General features: G+C 40.1%; 1 protein-coding gene across 3 annotated transcripts in view; it reads left to right on the top strand.

The window, feature by feature from the left end:
• The window catches only part of GANC (glucosidase alpha, neutral C), a 25,285-nt gene extending 5,480 nt beyond the window's left edge, over window positions 1-19,805 (top strand). Inside the window, exons 6-24 of one of the 3 annotated variants that reach the window (XM_062635694.1) lie at window positions 783-828; window positions 2,110-2,176; window positions 3,516-3,612; window positions 4,167-4,347; window positions 4,689-4,842; window positions 6,041-6,276; window positions 7,232-7,298; window positions 8,192-8,271; window positions 9,172-9,315; window positions 9,714-9,810; window positions 10,169-10,270; window positions 10,770-11,013; window positions 12,682-12,746; window positions 13,765-13,841; window positions 14,868-14,942; window positions 15,379-15,492; window positions 16,037-16,149; window positions 16,722-16,825; window positions 17,705-19,805. In XM_062635694.1, the coding sequence (XP_062491678.1) occupies window positions 783-828; window positions 2,110-2,176; window positions 3,516-3,612; window positions 4,167-4,347; window positions 4,689-4,842; window positions 6,041-6,276; window positions 7,232-7,298; window positions 8,192-8,271; window positions 9,172-9,315; window positions 9,714-9,810; window positions 10,169-10,270; window positions 10,770-11,013; window positions 12,682-12,746; window positions 13,765-13,841; window positions 14,868-14,942; window positions 15,379-15,492; window positions 16,037-16,149; window positions 16,722-16,825; window positions 17,705-17,814 (2,173 nt within the window). In that variant the 3' untranslated portion in view covers window positions 17,815-19,805. Of the gene's footprint in view, window positions 1-782; window positions 829-2,109; window positions 2,177-3,515; window positions 3,613-4,166; window positions 4,348-4,688; window positions 4,843-6,040; window positions 6,277-7,171; window positions 7,299-8,191; window positions 8,272-9,171; window positions 9,316-9,713; window positions 9,811-10,168; window positions 10,271-10,769; window positions 11,014-12,681; window positions 12,747-13,764; window positions 13,842-14,867; window positions 14,943-15,378; window positions 15,493-16,036; window positions 16,150-16,721; window positions 16,826-17,704 lie in introns of all 3 variants that reach the window. The other 2 variants (XM_062635693.1, XR_009967957.1) reach the window with 2 other exon arrangements.

Here is a 19,805-nt window from a genome sequence, read left to right as displayed (position 1 = left end):
CTCTTATGCACTGAAGTCTGTCTTTCCTTCTACTTCATACTGCTAAGTAATATGGTGAAGTTTTAACTTCCTCACTTCAAATCAATTCACTCCAGACTGTTCTAATCCCTTGCAGCAGCCATGTGCAAAATGTTAACCTAATTTAATGGCCAATTCTGTAAAATGCTAAAGTATCCTGGTACCCCTTGTCTTTCTTGGGAATAAGTGATGGTAGCATGATGAGTTATTAGTTTCATCTCCTTTTATGACTAAACTTACTCTTCAGGTAAGTTTTATTCACCATATAAGCTCTTAAATTAAGTTTTGTTCAACTTATAATGTGCCATACAAGCGGGAAGATTTTACAGGTCAGTCTCACTGCAAAGCACTAGAAAGGTGAGAAAACACAGTGCAGGACATGTCGTGACTAGAAAAAGAGCATAGCAAGCATCTCTCCTAGAGAGCATTATTTCAAAAATTGTAATTAACAGAGAACCCATAACAGAGAATGACAAAGAAGTGGAGATCTGTGTAGATGAAATGCTGATGCAGATGATAGAAATAAATGTGAAAGGCTAAGAAGTCAATCTAACTCAAATATGGAGTAAAGGTTATTTTAAGACATTGCATATTAAAATGATTTGAGGGTTAGAGCTCTCAACTATGACATCAATATTCAGAATAGTCAAGCACCAAAACTCTAATATAATGTTTAAGGCAATGCATAATGATAAATGAATTTTCTGATTGAAATCCTTACTTACATTAACAATGACCTGATTGTTTGTAATTGTTTTCACTAGAAAAATTACAGCAGAAAATGAGGAGGCAGCAAGTGATTCCTCTAAGGTAACTCATGCTTATTTCAATTCCAGCATGAACATTTTGTAGAAAGGAGGATCATATGTTCATTTCTTCTGCTGCTGTGTTTACAGATATAGTCTAACCACTTTCCAGTGAAATTAAAAAAGGATCTGGTATTTCATATAGAAATATTTTGCAAATTCACAGTTGAGTAAAGATTTATGTGTTTTACCAGGGCTATAGAAGGCATCAGTCAAGTAGATCTAGCCCAAAAATGTTTTTTTCCCTGGCCTTCTTATTTAGAATGTCTTTCTCTTTTGTCCTTTCAACAGTCCAAAAGACATGCCTTCACATACATTCATGCTTAATACAGAAGTAATATTCTGTCTGAAAAAAAGACCAGGTCCTGGCAGTACATATGGGCACATATGAGTATTCTCAGGAGGCTGAGTTATGTCCGTGATATAATTTTAGCCTCCTGTAGAACAGATGGCTGCTTACTCCACTATCCTGTTATAAATGGCAGGGGCTATGTTGCCTTCAGCATACTTGTGTCTGAACTCTGAGTTCTGACACGGAGCGTGCGTGCTCTAGGGAAGTCACACAGCTGCAAGAGGCCAAGTCTGCTTATTCTGGCATGAATGTAGAAAAGAAAACCAGGAAAGACACTGCAAAATGTGGAAATTCTAGGACAATGAATGGCAGGGCAAAAAGCTGAAAATTTGAAGGAGATTGGAAGTATTGGTTACACATGCAGGACTCTGGAGAGTCTGGAGAGGTTTTTTTTGTTATCTGACCCTTACTGTTTAGGGATTGGGTTGGTTTCTGTTTGTATAGGTTTTCCTGTTTGGTTCCATCCATGCAATCTTTGCATTTCACAATTGTGTTCAGCATCCAGAAGAAAGAAATTTTTTATAGTGAGAACAATCATTCACTGGAACAATCTCCCCAGGGACGTGGTAGAGTCCCCGTCACTTGCAGTTTTCAAGATGCAATTGGACAGGGTGCTAAACGATCTCATCTGGGCTCCCTTTCCCATGAAAGGTTGGACCAGGTGATCTTTTGGGGTTCTATGGTTCTATCCAAGACCTCAGGTGTTACTCCTATACTCTAGGAGAGTGCATTTGTGCTCCACTAGCATATCAGTTTTTCAGTGTAAATTCCTGCAGCAGGATCTGAATTGTGTTTTGGATTTCTTTATATTAAACATGTTTGGAAAATAAAAGAGTTAACAGTGTACAAATCTCATGTGAGTAAATATTCTTCTTAGAAGTACATGGTGTGAGCATTTGCATTTGCAAAGCTTCGCTATTTCTGTTTATGCAGGAGAAACAAGAGGATCTGGGTCTCTGGCAAGAGAAATTTGGCAGTTTCTTAGATATCAAAGCTCACGGTAAGAATCAGTCTAGTTCTGAAAACTGCTTTACAACTTTGTATATACCTGTGTTCATTTGTATTTCTGTCTGCTTTCTGTTTAGCAGCTTAATGTTTATAAACGTCTTGCTCACTCCTTTTGCTTTGCCTCTCAGATATCAGTGATGGGTAACAAATCTGACAAAAATACTGGAAATATTCATTAGATATTTGTTTAGGAAAGAACACATTAAATGTGACCCATTTAGTCAGCTCACTGTGCACCATTTTTGACACAGGATAACCCTATCTGCATTGGCTGACTGGTATATAATGTGTGATATCAGGTTTTTCTTGTAGTTTATTCTCATGACATATCAGAAATCATGATATCTAAGCATTAGTAATTGTCACAGAGAAAATCTTTTGTAAGTGGTGACTACAAAACCGAAACACTGAACAGTCTTAAGGAATAAGAAGGTTGTAGAAATGTGTAGGTCAGTAGCTCAAATACAATTTAAATTATTAATTACCAAAATTTATGATGATCTGCTGTCTGTCCAGTTGTATTCTACATGAATCAAGTTCATTAGCTTTGTCCATTACCACTATTATGCAGAATTTTATAGTAACCAGCACTACCCAGCAGCTGTAGTAGTGAGAGGGAAGTCTGAAAGAGCTTCCTTCTGGTGACAAGAGCTTCTTCAGTTGACAGTCAAGACACAGAGGGGCAGGAAGTTGATGCCCTTATTGTTCTTACTGTATCTGATATATTAGGCCAGCATCGTGTTTTTCTGTGTTGGAGGAATAAAGTCTACATGGTCAAGTTTGGATCCTGAAGCCACTGCTTCTCAGTCTACAGGATCTCTGGTCACCTGCCAAAAGTTGATCTGGATTCACTAATGTGACAAGATGTTATCACTGGAAGAGGCTCTTGTGCATGCTTCTCCCCTGGCTGGGGCTGAAGAGAAGAGCAGTAGAAAACAGGCAACTCTGAGTCTAAAGCCCAATCTGCTGTACCATCATGCTGCAAATTTTGGCTTGTAGGTACTGGGATAGAAACAGGAGATAATTTCAAGCAGTTTCACTACAGAATAAAGATGTGACCCCCTATTACAAGTTGTTTTTTTTTCCTGTTAAAGTGATCCATTTTACCTTCTTAAGCAAATCAAAATCAGAATAAATACAGTAAAATCTGTTCAAAACTTTACCTCTATACTACAGAAGTAATAATGAAGGTGAAGTTGAAAGCAAGTATGAAAGAGCTAATTATTAAAACTTGCTTTTTGATGGTTTTTTTTTTTTAGATAGGTTGTTCTGCTCTGTTGCTTCCTGAGAATGGAACTCTGTGGTCTTCTCTTTTAATGTTATTCCCACAGGTCCTAGTTCTGTAGGGATGGACTTCTCTTTACATGCATATGACCACATCTATGGAATACCACAACGCACAGAAGGACTTCTTCTCAAAAACACCAGGTAAAGGTAGTGGATTGCTACTGAAAGCAGTATCATTTTCATAGAGGAGAGCTGTAACTTTGTCTTAATAATTTAATGCAGGCAACAGCTTGAGATATATATAGTATATAGTGTATATTTTAGTTTAATGATACAGCAAACTGAATCATAGCCCCTGTCCATGTGAAGTAAGTTGTTCTGGTTTCCCTTCCCACTCTGCAATTTCATGAATGACCCTTTCTGTTCTCTCTCCATCTTTCATGCTTTTTTTCTTTTTTTCTGAATTGCAGGATTGGTCATGTTTAAGCATAACTTAGAAGCTCTACAGAGGAGTTCAGTATTCATATTTTAGGACTTGGAGCAAATGAACAGTAGTCTCACGGGCAGCAAAAATGTTTGATTCAGATAGCTAAAGCAAAGAAGCAGTAATCTAGGCTGTCCACATTTCAGCTCTGTGTGCTAAACTAAGGACCTTAGTACAGTGTGTTCACTCAGTTTAGTGGAACAGCAATAGAGCTAAAATTGGCCTGGTGCAGGATGCTTACATATAACAAACACATCTTTGTTTGTCCTAGTGATGGTGATGCCTACCGGCTTTATAATTTGGATATCTTCGGCCACAAGATACATGACAAAATAGGCATTTATGGTTCTGTGCCACTTCTCTTAGCACACAAGCCTAACAGAACTACAGGGATCTTCTGGCTGAACTCTTCAGAAACGCTGGTGGATATTAGTACAAAGGCAGTAGCTGAGGTGAGAGTTGCTCACTTTCCTCAGGATTTAATAATGAAAGAAAGCACTCCAGGGCAGGGCCAACAGGAACGTAACACTGTTATTGGAGATTTATCTTCTGCTCCCTAATGAGTAATTGTCAGTATCTTCCTCACGTCCTCCTATGGCTAACTATTACTCTATTTTGTATAAGCAGTATGCAAGGTAAAGAATTTGTGAAGGATATGTAAAAAACATTCTGTGTGTATTCCTAATATCTGCCAAGGATATGTTAATGAACTTTGTGGGTTTCCATCTTCACTCCTTCATTGAACAAAATTTTGATACAAAGATACTCACTTTTACCATGGTTTCCTTCAAAGCATGGGCTGTCTGGATCTGCTGCAGAGACAGCTAAGCAGAGAGCAGTGCCTCTAACTGATGTGCGCTGGATGTCAGAAAGCGGGATCATTGATGTTTTCCTTCTGATGGGACCCACTGCATTTGATATCTTCAAGCAGTTTGCACAACTGACAGGTACTCACATAATTGGAGTCCGTAAGGCATGCTTACCTGGGAGATTCTCTGAGGAACATGCTGTACCCAAGAGTGGGTTAATATTCACCTAGCCCATTGTGTGCAGGAGGTAAATTGTTCCCAAATTGTGGTTGGTAGAGCAAAGGCTGGTGCTTTGTGAAGACAGACTTTCATCCTTGTTTTCCCTAGCATTTGCAGCTGGTCAAACTTGGCCCTAAGGGAGAAGTCAGCATAATCACTGCTATCAGAAACTGTTCCTTTAGATGAAGAGAGGAGACACAGGGGGCTAGAACTGCCAGTCACTATCAAGACAGCCAGCTTATAATGAGGAAAGGCAGAAGTTAAAAAGTAGTGTATCCAGGAGAGCAAAGAAGACAGGTAACTGTCCAGTGTGTCCATTAGGGAGGGGAGCAGAGATGGCATGCAGATCTAGGAAAGAACCAAAAGGCACAGTAATAGACTAAACAATGGAGGCAAGAGGACTAACATTTTATGAAAGCAGAATTCTTTACAAACTAAAGAGATTTAAAAGCACAGAAACATCCCTGGTAGTTCCTTAGTCTATTAGCAACGACTGTCTGCTGCGCAGACGTTATGGAACGTGGTTCAGCTGCACAGAAGTAGGAAGGTAGCCAGATGGCAAGAGGATCTAGCTAAGCAGATGTGCATGCTCGGGGGAGTTTCCCAGCTCCCTTTTGCTGTATGTGTACATTCCTACGTGTTTCCTAATTTAAAAAAATCCCAACAATTACAGTCCCGTGGTTTTCCTTGTACTGGAGCACCTGCAGGCCTGTTTACACTACTCAAGTCCAAGCAGTCACAGGAGTTACATTCTTACTGATTAAAATCTATTTAATTATTTGCATTAATGACAGTTAATCTAATCTAGAACATTTTTGCATGGAAAAAAAAAGAATAGAACTATGTTGGGTAACACTTCAGTGTCCTAGAACAGCAAGTTCTGTCTCACTCTTGTATTATCATTACAGCCCTCTGCTCTTTCTGGCTTTTGAGTTCATCATGTTTGTTATTTCACAGGTTCGGTCACTTTGGTATGGAGAACGTGCTCTAGACTCAGCTAGGCCAGTGTCCTGTAACTCCAGACAGATACATTTTAATCATGTTAACTTTTTCAGAGTCTCTAGTTAAAATCCTGAAGGGTGTTAACAGTGTTATCTTCATTCACATACTCTTCCAGGCACTCAAGCCCTGCCCCCTCTTTTTTCTCTGGGCTACCATCAGTGCCGGTGGAATTATGATGATGAGCAGGATGTCAAGGCAGTAGATGCTGGCTTTGATGAACATGACATTCCTTATGATGTGATATGGCTGGACATAGAGCACACAGATGGCAAGAGGTATTTTACTTGGGACAAAAAGAAATTTCAGAACCCCAGAAAGATGCAGGAACATCTCAGGAAGAAAAAACGCAAGGTAAATAATATAGCAGGAAGAAAGAAAATAGTTCTTTTGTCTTGTTTAATTCAGCTTCTCATGCTGTTTTATTATTTCATAGTTTATTCTCTACCCTGACCATCAGGCTAAGTCCTGACCTAAATGAAGCTCCATCTACAGAAGCAGCCTACTGCTGTTCTTAATGGGCACAGCAGAAATTTTTTCCACTTAATGTGAGCTTTCACCATTGGTAGCTGCTACCCTTGCTTCAGCTTTTCTTTGTATTGATAATACTTTTACTTTCTGCTTATAGTAACTGGGATTTGGCCTTTATGTTGATACCATAAACTAAATATTTTTCCTTCTGGTGTAGTCCTGATGTGCAGTCTGATAGCTTAGTTAGTCTTTATTTCTGCTTTTACAGCTTAAGTTTATTCCTTGGAATTATATTTTCCTTGGAATTATAGAGGTATTAAAATGTAGACAGCTAACATCTAAAAACTGTAGAATTGATTGCCCAAAATCAATGAACAGGGTACTGTTGAAATAGCATTCAAGCTTCATAGTCCCTCAGTTGGAGCTAGAGTACTGTCCCAGCTTTACAGCAAGGCAGTTAATGGCAGCAGAAAGTAACTGCAAAATACAATGGATTGATGTTTAAATCATGCTGCTGTATGCTATACAAACTATTTTATTTTGGGATCTTATTTCAGAAGGGCAAGAGGAGTTCATGCCCTCATTGTAAATTCAGCTATTGTACATAAGTCTAGCACAGAATATACAAGAACTGGTAAATGCTTTCTAAAATTAGTGATACAGCTACCTTCTTTATCTGAAATGAAATCAGTATCTGCCTTTTATCAAAAGTGAGCTCTTGCTGGTTTGTTCAGTACAGTTGATGCTAATCATGCATTTTATTTTCTTATTCTGGCAGCTTGTCGTCATTGTAGATCCCCACATTAAAGTTGATCCCATGTATACCCTGTATTCACAGGCGAAAGACAAGGGATATTTTGTGAAAGACAGAAATGGGAAAGATTTTGAGGGCATCTGTTGGCCAGGTAAAAAAACACTGTCTCAACATTTCAAGCTGTTTATTTGAAAAATACTGAGGAGTAATGTAATTGGAACCCATGGAAGTGGAATTAAATTCATACATTCCATTCATTTTTTATAAATGTTCATAATTTCATCTACTTTGTGGTTTCTTTGGTACTGTCATGTGTTTTGATTGCCTCAGCTGTACAACTTCATTATATCTGTTGGATCTGCAGATAGTCCTAGTGCCTAGCACTAAAACAGTTGCATTTGTCAATCAGAGGAGCCGTCTATCTTCCCCACTTGTTTTGGGTAACAGAAATTCAGTCACAGCCTGCTGTAGTGAGCACAGCTCAAGCAGTCTGGATGAAATTAAGTGAACCCTGATACTGAAGATTTTGATTCAGTCATAATACAGTGATTTGAGGTGTTATTTTCATGAGGAGATCTCATTGTGGGGAGGCAAAGGAGGTTGTCCTTCTTTACAGTCAGAAACCCCACAGTCCTGACAAAGGAATGAATATGGGAAAAATCAAGGACATATTACAACTTCTAGCAGCATGGGAGGATATAGTTATTCAGCTTCTCAGCAACACTTTCCTGTTTGAGGTTAAAATACCAGGGATGCTGTCTTGTTCATATCTGAACATATTTCAAACTGCTGTCAGTCACCCTTACATGGTGCTGAGCTTCAGACCTCCAGAATTTGTGTGTTGGTCTGCAGAACATGGCAAGGGCTGTACTGAGTTCCAAATCAGCCTGGAATTTGCTCTTGAGCTTTTGTCTCAGAAACAATAGCAACATTATCGCTGCCTACTGAAAGCATACTAGCCTTGGGCTGCTGTATTTAGGTGCAAAGACAATTCATGCTTGCTCTGAAAGTCAGGTAAATAATTGAGATCTCCCATGTCCACAGGTTCCTCTTGTTACCTGGATTTCACCAATCCTGAAGTGCGAAAATGGTACGCAGATCAATTTGCCTTCAAAACATACAAGGTTTGTATTTATTTGCTATGATCTACATATCCTAAGACGCCTGAAAATGGGGGAAAGAGAGAAGATAAACTGCTGGCTAAACAAGTTGATGGCTTTTGTAGCTCTATTACCATATAGCTATATATCATATAAATATCTTGATACACTGAAGTACCATAGAAGGATTTTCTCCATGGACTTGCCTACCCTAAGAAAGTTGGAACCCATATGCCTCCAGTGAACCTGCTAGCTTAGTTGCAGCAGCAGGATGGACAAACTGCAGGCATTTTAGCAACTCATAATCTAATACAGGTGCTGCATTTCCAGCTTTTGCTATCATGATAGCACAGGAGGAGTGATGTGGGAGTGCTCTTTCATAGCTCATGGTCACTTCACCCTGACCTTCCTTCCAGCACTCCTGCCTAGTGCTGAAAGTGTCTGGGTGAACACTGCTGAACACCTCCAGTTCTACCTGTCCTGCCCTGAAGTTCTGCTTTGCAGTAGGGTTGTTGAAACTATTCCCTTAGTGGACATGCACAGTAGACATTTCCCTTGCTACTTTTCCTCTTCAGTTTTTCTTTTCAGGCTTTTGATTTTTTCCTCATGGCTATTTAATACTTCTCTTTTTGCTGCCTCTTTTCCCTCGCCAGAAGGCAGGAATAGCAAGCATCTACTGAGTTTTCTCAGAATTGCAGAAATCAAGCGGGCTTATAGGCTGCCACCCTGACCAGAAGGGCCACCAAGAGAGATGAGATGAATGACTGGCAGCTTTCATGTGACCACAGGAATATAAATACCATGTCTTGCTTTGCTGCTGCTGTTTCTACTCATAACCCAGACTGGTCTGACATCCCCTAAAGACAAACATACTAAGTTACAGCAATGACTCTTTTATGAACTAATTGTAACCCTGTGTCATAGGGATCCACTAATATTCTCTTTGTATGGAATGACATGAATGAGCCTTCAGTCTTCAAAGGGGCAGAACTAACCATGCAGAAAGATGCTGTGCACTACAACAACTGGGAGCATCGCGAAGTACACAACCTCTATGGATTCTACCAGGTAGAGTATCTGGAAACAAAAAACAGCAGTTATTTTCATGGAGTATGTCTAATGTGGTAATTTACACAGTGGTAGGTGTTCTGTAACCTCCACAAAGGACTGAAACTCAGTCATATTGGATACTGCTATATTTAAAGTAAACTCTGTGATTGGTCACAGGAAAATGTGACAACATCTGTGCCTTTCTGCCATAAAAATGTAAATTACACTGGCTGTGACTGCCCAAGATTTATTCTTTTTCAAGTACATTCTAATATGAAAGTGTTGCTTTAATAATAGGTATAATTTCTGGGTACAGACTTCTTAATTTTCCCACCTTGGAAAGGCTAACAAGGCAGGGTAACAAATATGCTAATTGTAGACTTTGTCTTCCTGACTTTTATATTCATAATTTTCAGCAAATGGCAACTGCAGAAGGACTCATCAAACGGTCTTCAGGGAAAGAGAGACCATTTGTCCTCACACGATCTTTCTTTGCTGGATCACAGAAGTATGGTAAGTAAGAATTAGTTGGACCCTTTCCATGCTGCTTTGTTCTATGAATTTTGGTGTGCAGTAGTTAAGTCTAGAGAGGACAAAAAATGTCTAAGAGATACTGACATGGTGAGCTCATGAAAGTTCAAGCAATCAAAAAAATCGGGACAGGCTCTCAAATTATGTACAAGTTAAAGGCAGAATAACAACCTGTGTCCTGTGACAAACCACTACCTGCTTTTAGTGCATATTCCAGGAGCATGCATGTATAAAGAAAAAAAAGTTGCAATCAACAGCAGTTAACCAGCAGTTCGTGACCATTCCTGTCTTCTTTCCTTAACTGCATACACCAAACTTTCCTGAAATTGGATATTTCCAGGGGCAGTTTGGACTGGAGACAACACAGCAGATTGGAGTTACTTAAAAATATCCATTCCAATGCTTCTCACCATCAGCATGGCAGGGATTTCATTCTGTGGAGGTAAGGCATTTAGCTGGAGCTGCTCACTATGCATAAATCACTGGTGCCACCCAGCTTGTATCCCAAGACAGACATCAACACGGATGGTGGAAAGTTCAACAAGCCAGTGCATTTTCAAGCAGTTTTACAGATCAGTCTGGTTTTGGAAGCCAATAACCTGGCACTCACCAACATTTCTCCACTACCTTTTATGTAGTGTTTGCATTCCATCTGGAGCAGCATTCTTCAGGTGGTGTTCCATAGCATCACTGTGACAGTCCTCTGTCACTGGGGAAGGCACTCAGCCTCCAAAAGCTCTCTTGATATTTTCATTAAAGGATAACTTCTTATGCCAATTTTTCACTTTTATGTGGACAAGCAGCTGCCCAACAGCAGAACTGCAAAGCAGCCTGTGAAATGCATGGATTTATACACTTGGAATGTTTGTTAGAGGAGAACTTCAAATTTAATAGAATCATTTCCCAAACTGTGTATTTCTATTTGTCTGCGCAATATCTAGCTGATGTGGGAGGGTTTATTGGAGATCCAGAACCAGAATTACTTGTTCGCTGGTATCAGGCTGGAGCCTACCAGCCCTTCTTCAGAGGTCATTCTAACATGGAGAGCAAACGGCGAGAACCGTGGCTCTTTGGGGAGAAGAACACCCAGATCATCAGGGAAGCCATTAGAGAGCGCTACGTCCTTCTGCCATACTTATACACACTGTTCTATCGGGCACACACTGCGGCTGAACCAGTTATGAGGTAAGAACATAAGTCAGGAGGTTTAGTGATTATCTTCGAGAAGTTGCTTGGAGGAGGGAAGTTAAATGACTGTCTCTTACTTGTGTATTTACTTAATTAACTACTGAAGAAACACATAAAAATTACTAAATTCTATTTTCATGCATTCTGCAAGCTCTGGTAGGTTCTCGGGAAATGATGTGGCTTGGGTTTTTTTCCAAATGATGCTTGGAATACATTACTTCAGTAAACACTGTACAGTCTTTAAACATATTTTAAAGTACTGTGGACTCCAAACATCTTGACATGATACAGAACATTATACAGTATTACAACCCCCACTTTAAAAAGTGTTTAATGGAGTCATAACTTCCTGACCTAAAAACATAAAGACCATTTTACGCCTTATGAAAATATTTGTTACAGCTGTTACATAAGCTTATTCCATATTGATAATTTGATTGTTTATCTTTGCAGTATTTCTTAGAATTTTTCTTTTAGTAGAGAATCTAATAATTTAGAACAGAAATTAAATCAGAAAGTAAGTTTTTGTTCTGCTGCTCTCTAACCTCTAAGAAAGTAGTGCCTCAGTGGAACTGAATGCAACAATCTTTTCAGCAAGAAATGAACTTCAGTTATCTCTTTTGTGTCACTGTGTCTTTGAGGTTGCCCTAGAACTGTCTTTTTGCACTCGTTTACCTTTATGTGTCATTATGCAAATACAATACATCTCCTAATTTTTAAAATCATAAAGGTCTTTTAATAAGGATTGAGTGGTTGGAGTTTTGAAGATGATTTGCATTACAGGCATAATGTGAGCATCTGTCTGCATATTATATAGGCATAGATGCCCCTGCTGTATGTACTGACATAAGACAGTGGGTTTCTGTCTTGAAATTAAGCATATGATGATATCTGCACTGCCCACAAAGTTAAATAAAGCTTCAGTTATGTTAAATTTGCTGCAGTAGGTACAGAATTAGAGAGGAAGCACTGAGACAAGCAGAATGGAAAATGTGTCACATTAGCAAGCACATGAACAGCAGAGCTGCAGTGAACATGTGGATGCTTATGACTGAGCAAGTAAGCCAGGCTTTTTGTGTAAAGAAACCCAGACCCTGTCTCTGAATGAGCTGTTATTGTTAAATCTCTCAGACTTTAAATATACAACTCCTGTTCTGTAAGCAGATGGTTATTACGCTACCTTTTATTGAGAAAGACTGAAAACAAACTTCTGGTGCAGGTTGTTCAGTTGTGACCAAGAGGAAACATGCTATCAAAGCAGCAGTGAGTTGCTGAGAAGAGGAAGGGCTGCGGAGACTAGCTCATCAGGTGTCAGCTTTGCTGATACACTGACAGAAAGGCTCATTAGTCTCTCCTTTGCTAGAAGGGAAGGTATGTGCAGTGCAAGTTTGGAACGAAGAAGGTAGGAAGGAAGGAAGTGAGGCTACAGGAAACCAAACCATAGGTACATTGGAGTGTCTTAACCCATGTTGTACTGGGAACTCTCATTAGGGACCCAAAAGGGATACTTTAAGGCACCAAAGAGGATCTTGCCCTATCTTCAGTTCTTGATAGTTGCACCTTGTAAAGAGAGGGAGAAAATGGAGCCTGAAAATGCCAGAAGGCCTTGAACAGTCTGGCAGGAGAGAAGAAACTAACTGAATCCCACTATCTTTCTTTCTACAGGCCCCTTTGGGTAGAGTTTCCAGGGAACACAGAAACTTTTGGTGTGGAAAATGAGTACATGCTGGGTAAGCAGGTGTCTTCTCATTCTCTGGAATCTGAGTTAAGTTTTGAGCAGAGTGAGTGTGGCAGGATGAAAAGAAGACTTGAAAACTTCACCCAGTGCTTTTATATTGTAACTGAATATAGAAGTTGAGACCTCTTTAAGGGACCTAGTTTTAACAGCACTTTGAAAATAGTGAGAAAAATATGAGATCCAAAACCTGAGTTCAGTGTCACTAGTGACTTTAAAAAAACACGGTCGTTTTTGACCTAAAACATGGAAGTCCCCTTTAGCAGCTATACCACAGTCTGCTTCAGAAATGACAGTAGTAGTAAACAACTACCACCCAGAGCTGGTTGGTTTTTACTCTGATATGGCTGGCTGCTGAAGTCAGTTTTCTCTCAGAAAATGGTGCATTTCAATTTCCTTTGTTACCTCTGGGCTAAAGAGTGCCTTCTAATGGCTTTCAAATTAAGGGACATTCACTTCTTAAGCAAAAGTCTGACCAAGGTAGGCAGCAAAGCTAAGTGTGGTGAAGCAGAGCATTTCAGAGGACTCTGGGAGTTCAACTTGCATTGCCAGTGGGCAAGGAGGGAAGAAGTTCATCAAACTGTACAGTCTATTAATGTATTTTGTTAAGGAGTAGAGAACCACCATCCCCAGCTCTGTAAGCTTAGACAGAATTATTTTTGGCTTTTTACAAAGACATTCCTGTGTTCTGCTCTTTTGGTTAAAAAAGTGTATTTTTTTTGTTCAACCAAAGAGCAAACAGGCAGCCATCTCTCAGACTATGAGGGACTCAGAAGTGCCCCAAACTGGAGGCATACAGTGCAGCTCCATCGTAGTGCCATGACAGAGCAAGACCCAAGCAGCCATCAGCTCACTACAGGACTTTTTTTCCAGTAGAAAGGGAACCTAAGCATATGGTGTGCCCAAGTAAGATCCTAAAATGGCTATGGGAGGCTGACAACCACAGGGCCCCCAGCTTCTGCTCTGATGAGATGCAGCCTTGAGAATCACAGCATGTTTATGTTTTGCTCCAGGAAATGCTTTGTTGGTGCATCCAGTCACAGAGAAAGAGGCCAAAGCAGTGAGTGTTCTGCTTCCAGGATCACAGGAGGTGAGGATGAATACGGGTATAGTAACCTTCCAGCTCCCCATCAGATAACTCCTGAGCACTGCTGCTGTGCCAAGTGCCAGACGGGCATTCTTTATCACTCTGCACCTTCCTTGCATCTCAATACCTTGCATCTCAATGCAATTTCCATCTCAGTACTTTCTATTTCAGTACCTTCCATCTCAATACCTTGCATGCTTGGCTCATAGTGAATTTACTTTCTTGCTTTTCTAAGAGCTGGTGCACAAATCTTATGTCTCCTATAATTTAAATCTCCCCTCAAGGCTTGCTACTTCTCATGGAACATCAAAAAACAGCTTCAATAAACTGTCAATTCCCCTTTTTTCACATGTTTTTCCTTGGGTTAAACTTCTCTTTTATGTGCAAGAAAAGGGGTCTTTGGAAAAAGGTCATAAGGAAATCAGAGGAAAGGTGTACCAAGGAAAACTGTAACAAGGAAATACAAACCGCAGTATCCTGGGACATGCACAGCAAAGACTTTGACACATAGAGATATCATCCACAGGATGGCACTGTGATCCACTGCTACAAAGAGCAGTTTGGCTGCAGCAGCTGAGAGGTGGAAGGGAAAGAATTTGGGAAAATAGTTCCTAAGGGAAAGCCTGACACTAGGGAGGAATGAGAGGAAAGATGGTAGCAGTGCAGAGCCTTGTGCCTCCACTGATGCACCAGAGAATGCTTAGAATTCTTCTCAGTGTAAGAAGAACAGCCTAGGCCCTCTAAACCAAGACAAGTATTTTTATCAAGATCTCTGTTGGAATTGACTGCCTGGCACACTTGAAGCAGTTGAACATGCTAGCAGATGTGGTGCATAGGAAATATCAGATGTAGCTCTTTTTTGTGACCTGTTATCAGCAACTTTATTGTTAATTTTCTCTTCAATATACATATGCTTATTCTAGTTGTTAGGAATAGTGACAGTAAGGTTAAGCAGATGAGTAACTGCATCTGTAGAGGGAACAGATCTTGCCATGTATGTCATGCTCATTCTTTTTTCATTTTTCCTAGATTTGGTATGATTTCAGGAAATTTAAACAAATGGAAGATCCAGGCACTCTGAAGATCCCAGTAACACTGGAGAATGTATGTTTGTATTTTTAAAATACTACTTTCACTGAGCAGAAAAAAACCCAAAACAAACATATAGGCTTTTGTTTTGTCAACATTCAAAATCAGAAAAGCCTTTTCAGTTTCCTTGTAGGAATGTAATCTAAAATAGCTTTTGTTGAGAAGAAAAGTCCCATCTCCTTTGTTGTTAGATGGAACACTTATGTGTCCTGGTGGTATAGAAAATTGAGATGATACAAGGTTGACTTCTCCAAGCAAAGATATTTTACTTGCACACATACAGGAAGATTACTACTATTCCCATTGTTAGTTGAATAGTTTTCTTTATGTACTTGTGGTAAAAGTTCATTTCTGAGCCTTGATAAGAGCCAGCTTCAGTTACCCTTGTTCCAAGCTAAAATTTTATGATCAGAGAATAAGAATCATTCTACCCTGGCTTTGTTTCTTGCAGATTCCTGTATTCCAGCGGGGGGGTACTGTGATACCTCTGAAGACCACAGCTGGAAAATCTACTGAATGGATGATAGATACTTCTTACAAACTCCACGTGGCTCTGGACACAGAGGTACTTGGAGATGATGTTCCTTTTACAAAGTTCTCTTTTACTCCATGTGACCTTTTTAGGTCCTTGCTGCCTGTTTCATCAGCACAGTGATATATACCTCTGTATGACAAATGGTTCTCCTCCACTTCTGCTTGGAGGCGTCCCACCTCCCCACCACCATTCCCTCAAAGTGAGACTATCTGAGTATAGCAGAAGCAGGGCATATTTCTGACCTTTCTCACCCCTCCTCTAGTCCCTTGGAGGAAGGAGCAGAGAATGAGCAGGCCACAGACTTCCCCTCAGACACAGACAGAACTTCCCACAACTGTCTCTTCTAATAAATGAGGTGACACCTGGCACCCACCTCAATTTACAAAACCAGGATGTCCAAGTCTTCAAGCACTCTCAGAGCTGGACTCCCTGAGCCTTATGGGAATACAAGTAGCTAAAGAAAAATAAACACACATGCTTCAATATGAAGCATAACATACTGAAACAGTTTTAGTCTTGTTGCCCAGCACTAGAAGCTGCTGTTGATTTGTAATCCATCTGGTGTGTTTCACAGGCTTGTGCAATAGGTGAGCTCTACATAGATGACGGGCATTCATTTCAGTATCTCCACAAGAAGCAGTTCCTGTATCGAAAATTCACTTTCCACAAGAACATTCTTTCTTCCAGGTAACAGCAATTATGGACAAAAGCCACCAACACACTGTCATTGGAAATGCCTCTTCAAGTCTATGAGACCTTCTTACAAATATACCGGTCTCATAAATTGCTTAGTAAAGTCCCAGCGCATGCAGAATCTGTCATAAAACTGCAGAGGTAAACCATGCTCTGCGTAAGTCTAAGGGCAGCAACACATGAAGCGTTGGTCTCTTCCAACTTGAGATACTCTGTCTGGGAACCACAGACACCATTACACGTAGTCTCCAAAAGTCACCAACAAATGCACCATATGTGTTAGCATGGTAAAATATGCAAGAAAAGTACTTGAAAGGAAGCACAGGAGGACATAACCTACAAAGGTTGAGTGAAACAACCTAAAAGCCAAAAATATCATATCTGCTTGTAAGGAAAGAGATGCTAAACAGGTTTTACTTGTTCCAGGAGAAAAGTAAATAGAAGAAAGGAAACTAGTAAGGGAACTTTCAGAGTGAGACTGAAGTAGTACTTTGATTATATGATGTTGAACTTCTACTGATTTATGGTAACTAATGTTTGAAATAATGTATGAAATAATTTTCCAGTTGCAGAGATGAAAGTGGACAATACCAAACTACGTGTGTGGTTGAGCGGGTCATAGTTCTGGGATTTGGACAGCAACCCACTTTTGTGACAGCCTGTTCCAAAGGTAATGACCTGACTTCTGTTTTACTACAATATTTTCAAATACTGTTGCTCTGCTGCCATTTACTAGAGGTGGCAAAACTGACATGTTACAGCATGGGGAGCATTTTTGGTTAGTTCTGATTGCTACATTTTTGATATCAAGGACAGAATTTAGTAACAGGAGCCATCAGCTACACACCACTAATAACACATGCAGAACTGAAGAACAGTTGCTTTGTAAGGCAATAGATACATCAGTAAAAGTGGTTCAGAATTCACAAGTTCAGATAAATTTATCCTGCACAGAATATGAGCAGAGATAGCATTTCAAATGAAGGATGCTCTGATGCGTAAGCCTGCCTAGTCTAGAAAAGGGAACTGCAGGCAAAACCAGAATTACTTTTCTGTTCTCTTGCTCATTCAAAAGTGCCTGGAGTTCCTGACTATGTGGGAATCTCTAGAAGGTGTGAGGGATCCCCTGTCTATAGGCAAGCATCTACAGAAACAGCTTATTTCTGGATGCATTCCAAGCATGTGCCTTCACTTTAGGAATTATGTGGACGTGGACTTTATTCCCCCAGTTGCCAATCTCGAGAGGACTTTTAGGATACTTGGAGGAAAATCTATGCTGAAACAAGGACTATATTTTTTTTCCAGAAAAATCCTTAATAGTGCCATAGTTTGAACAGTGAGAAAAAAAGTCTTTTTTCCTAGGTCTGTTGCATTCTTATGTGAATACTGGGCAGATAGTATTTCTTTTTTACTCAATCCTTTTCACCAGTGGCAGGGAGTTCACCAGTGACAGGGACAGGCTGAATTAAAAACTGGAGGGGGTCATGCCTAACTGTGTTTCAGAAGGGTTCTTCTTAAATCATGTAGTAAATTCTGTTGTCCTGTTCAGATGGGAAACAAAAAGAAGTGGTTTTCACATATGATACGAAGACCTGTGCGCTGACACTGGAAAATTTAGCCCTGAGTGTTGCTGCTGACTGGAAGATTTGCATCAACTGAAAGAGGACACAACTTCTGCAGAGAATTCATTGAGAAGTTGAGAGGAAGTCAGTACGACTTAAAATGTGAAGTTGAATCCAGTCGAATCAAGGAGCATATTTCCCACCAACACCCCCAAATTAACATTTCCTACAATTTTCCTTTAAAGCACTGATTTAAACTTGGATAGCTCTTCTATTCAAGCAAAAGTTACAGCACTAGGATTGTATCTTTGGGGAAAAAAGCTAACTACTGTCTGCTCCAGGCTAGCTTCGGTTAGGCATTAAGACTGAGTTCTGCCTTCACTTGCACCAAAAAATTCATAAATAGATGGGGTGAGATTGTGGCTCATTGGCATGGGGTTTAATGTAAATATTTAGACATCCCACTGTTCAGTGGAGTGTTTGAGCAGATCTGGGCCAGTTTGACAGGCAGCATCAGTAGATATACCAGATACAGAGGTTTACCAGCAGAGTTCTGCCTGCAAGCTGCCTTGTGAAAACAAGCACAGAAGGAGCCACCCACTGTTATTACAGACACTTCCCCTTTCCAGTCCTTATGACAATGCAAAATTAGGTAGTCTGCAAGAAAGTAAACAACAGGCTAGTTAAACAGTTTAGTCACTGAAGGTAAGGTTTGAGTAGGTTGTACCAGTCAGTTGGATGATAGTAAAAGACAGTGATGTGGGAGTGCAGGGAGTTCTCTCCAACAGCTGGCTTTGAAACTGGCATTTGGAGTTTGAAAAGGCACGAGTATGTGCAATACTGGCTTAAGGTAGCAGTTAGACTCGGGCAGAAACATTTTCCATGTTATTGCTCCCCATTCTCTGCAAGTACTACTTTAAAAAAGCCTTTTCTTAGGAAAGAATTGGCATTTTTGGATGATTTAATGTCTTTGATTACATACAGTCCAGTGAAGCAACTGTGCTTATAGAGAGCTCTTCTCCACATCTTCCAACTCTTGCCAAATTTTGGCTTTCTTTGCACTTACTTTAGTAATTTCTTGGTCAGCTTTTATTATCTGGCTGAGAATTGAGCTTGGTATTTATAAAGCAAATTTTTAATGGGATTAGTTCTGCATTTAGCCATCCGACCTCATGCCTATTCACCCTAATGTTCCCTTGCCTCCTTTTCACACCATCTCTGCAAACAGAACCAGTGTGTCCTGATGCTTTCTTCTCTTCAAAACTAGGAGGCATCCCACGTGCCACATCCCCTATGTCCTGCTTATTGCCACAGCCCTTTCCATATCAGACATCTCTTTTTGCAGGCTACAATTGCTCCACAGCTCAAGTTGTTTGCCCTTTCCATTTGCTACACTTGTCACCTATTTTATTTTAAAACCATTTCTGCTTTGAGTCAAACCTGAACATGGCATCTGTTGAGTTTTTGGGATATAAAAGGGAAAATTTACCTAAATTCTTTTAACAAGGTAAGGAAGTATTTTCTGGAAACATCAGTAGATGAACTCTTAGGAAACAAAGGATTGTCACCATTTTTACCAACTAAAGGTATTGTAACAGTCCATTTGTACATTGTTCCCTACTCTTCTTACTGAGTTCTCCCTGTGCTTGGTCAGTCATTCCCACCTGCTGCTGTTTGTCCTCTGCAGGGCAGATTTCTGGGAATAGCAAGCGTGAGAGCAAACTGTGAGTACTCTGCTTTGACTATCAGGCACAGTTTGTTCCCCACCAGACCCTTAGGTTCTGCTGCAGAGTTCCTCTATTTTTCAGCCCCTTCTAGCAGACCATGTGAGCCTCCGCTCCAGGAACTGGCAGCCTAAATGCTGCTGTGCTTAATGCAGACAAGATAATCCAGGTAGAACAGTAGCAAATAGATCTTTTACATCTGTAACAAGAGAGACAGACCCTATTTTTGTGACAGATCCTATTTTTCTATCATCTGCTTCTAAGCATTAATTGACAGTTGCTTCTTATGTTTAGCATTTTAGTGAAATGTTTTAACTGGTATTTCTGAAATTGGAAAGTGAAATAAAGTAATGAAGTGAGTTAC

The sequence above is a fragment of the Pezoporus occidentalis genome, unplaced genomic scaffold (assembly GCF_034315485.1).
Source record: "Pezoporus occidentalis ecotype Australia unplaced genomic scaffold, CSIRO_AGI_Poc_V1 ctg46, whole genome shotgun sequence".
Lineage (NCBI taxonomy): Eukaryota > Metazoa > Chordata > Aves > Psittaciformes > Psittacidae > Pezoporus > Pezoporus occidentalis.
The sequence above is the reverse complement of the archived record's forward strand: the minus strand, read 5'-3'. Positions and strand labels throughout refer to the sequence as shown.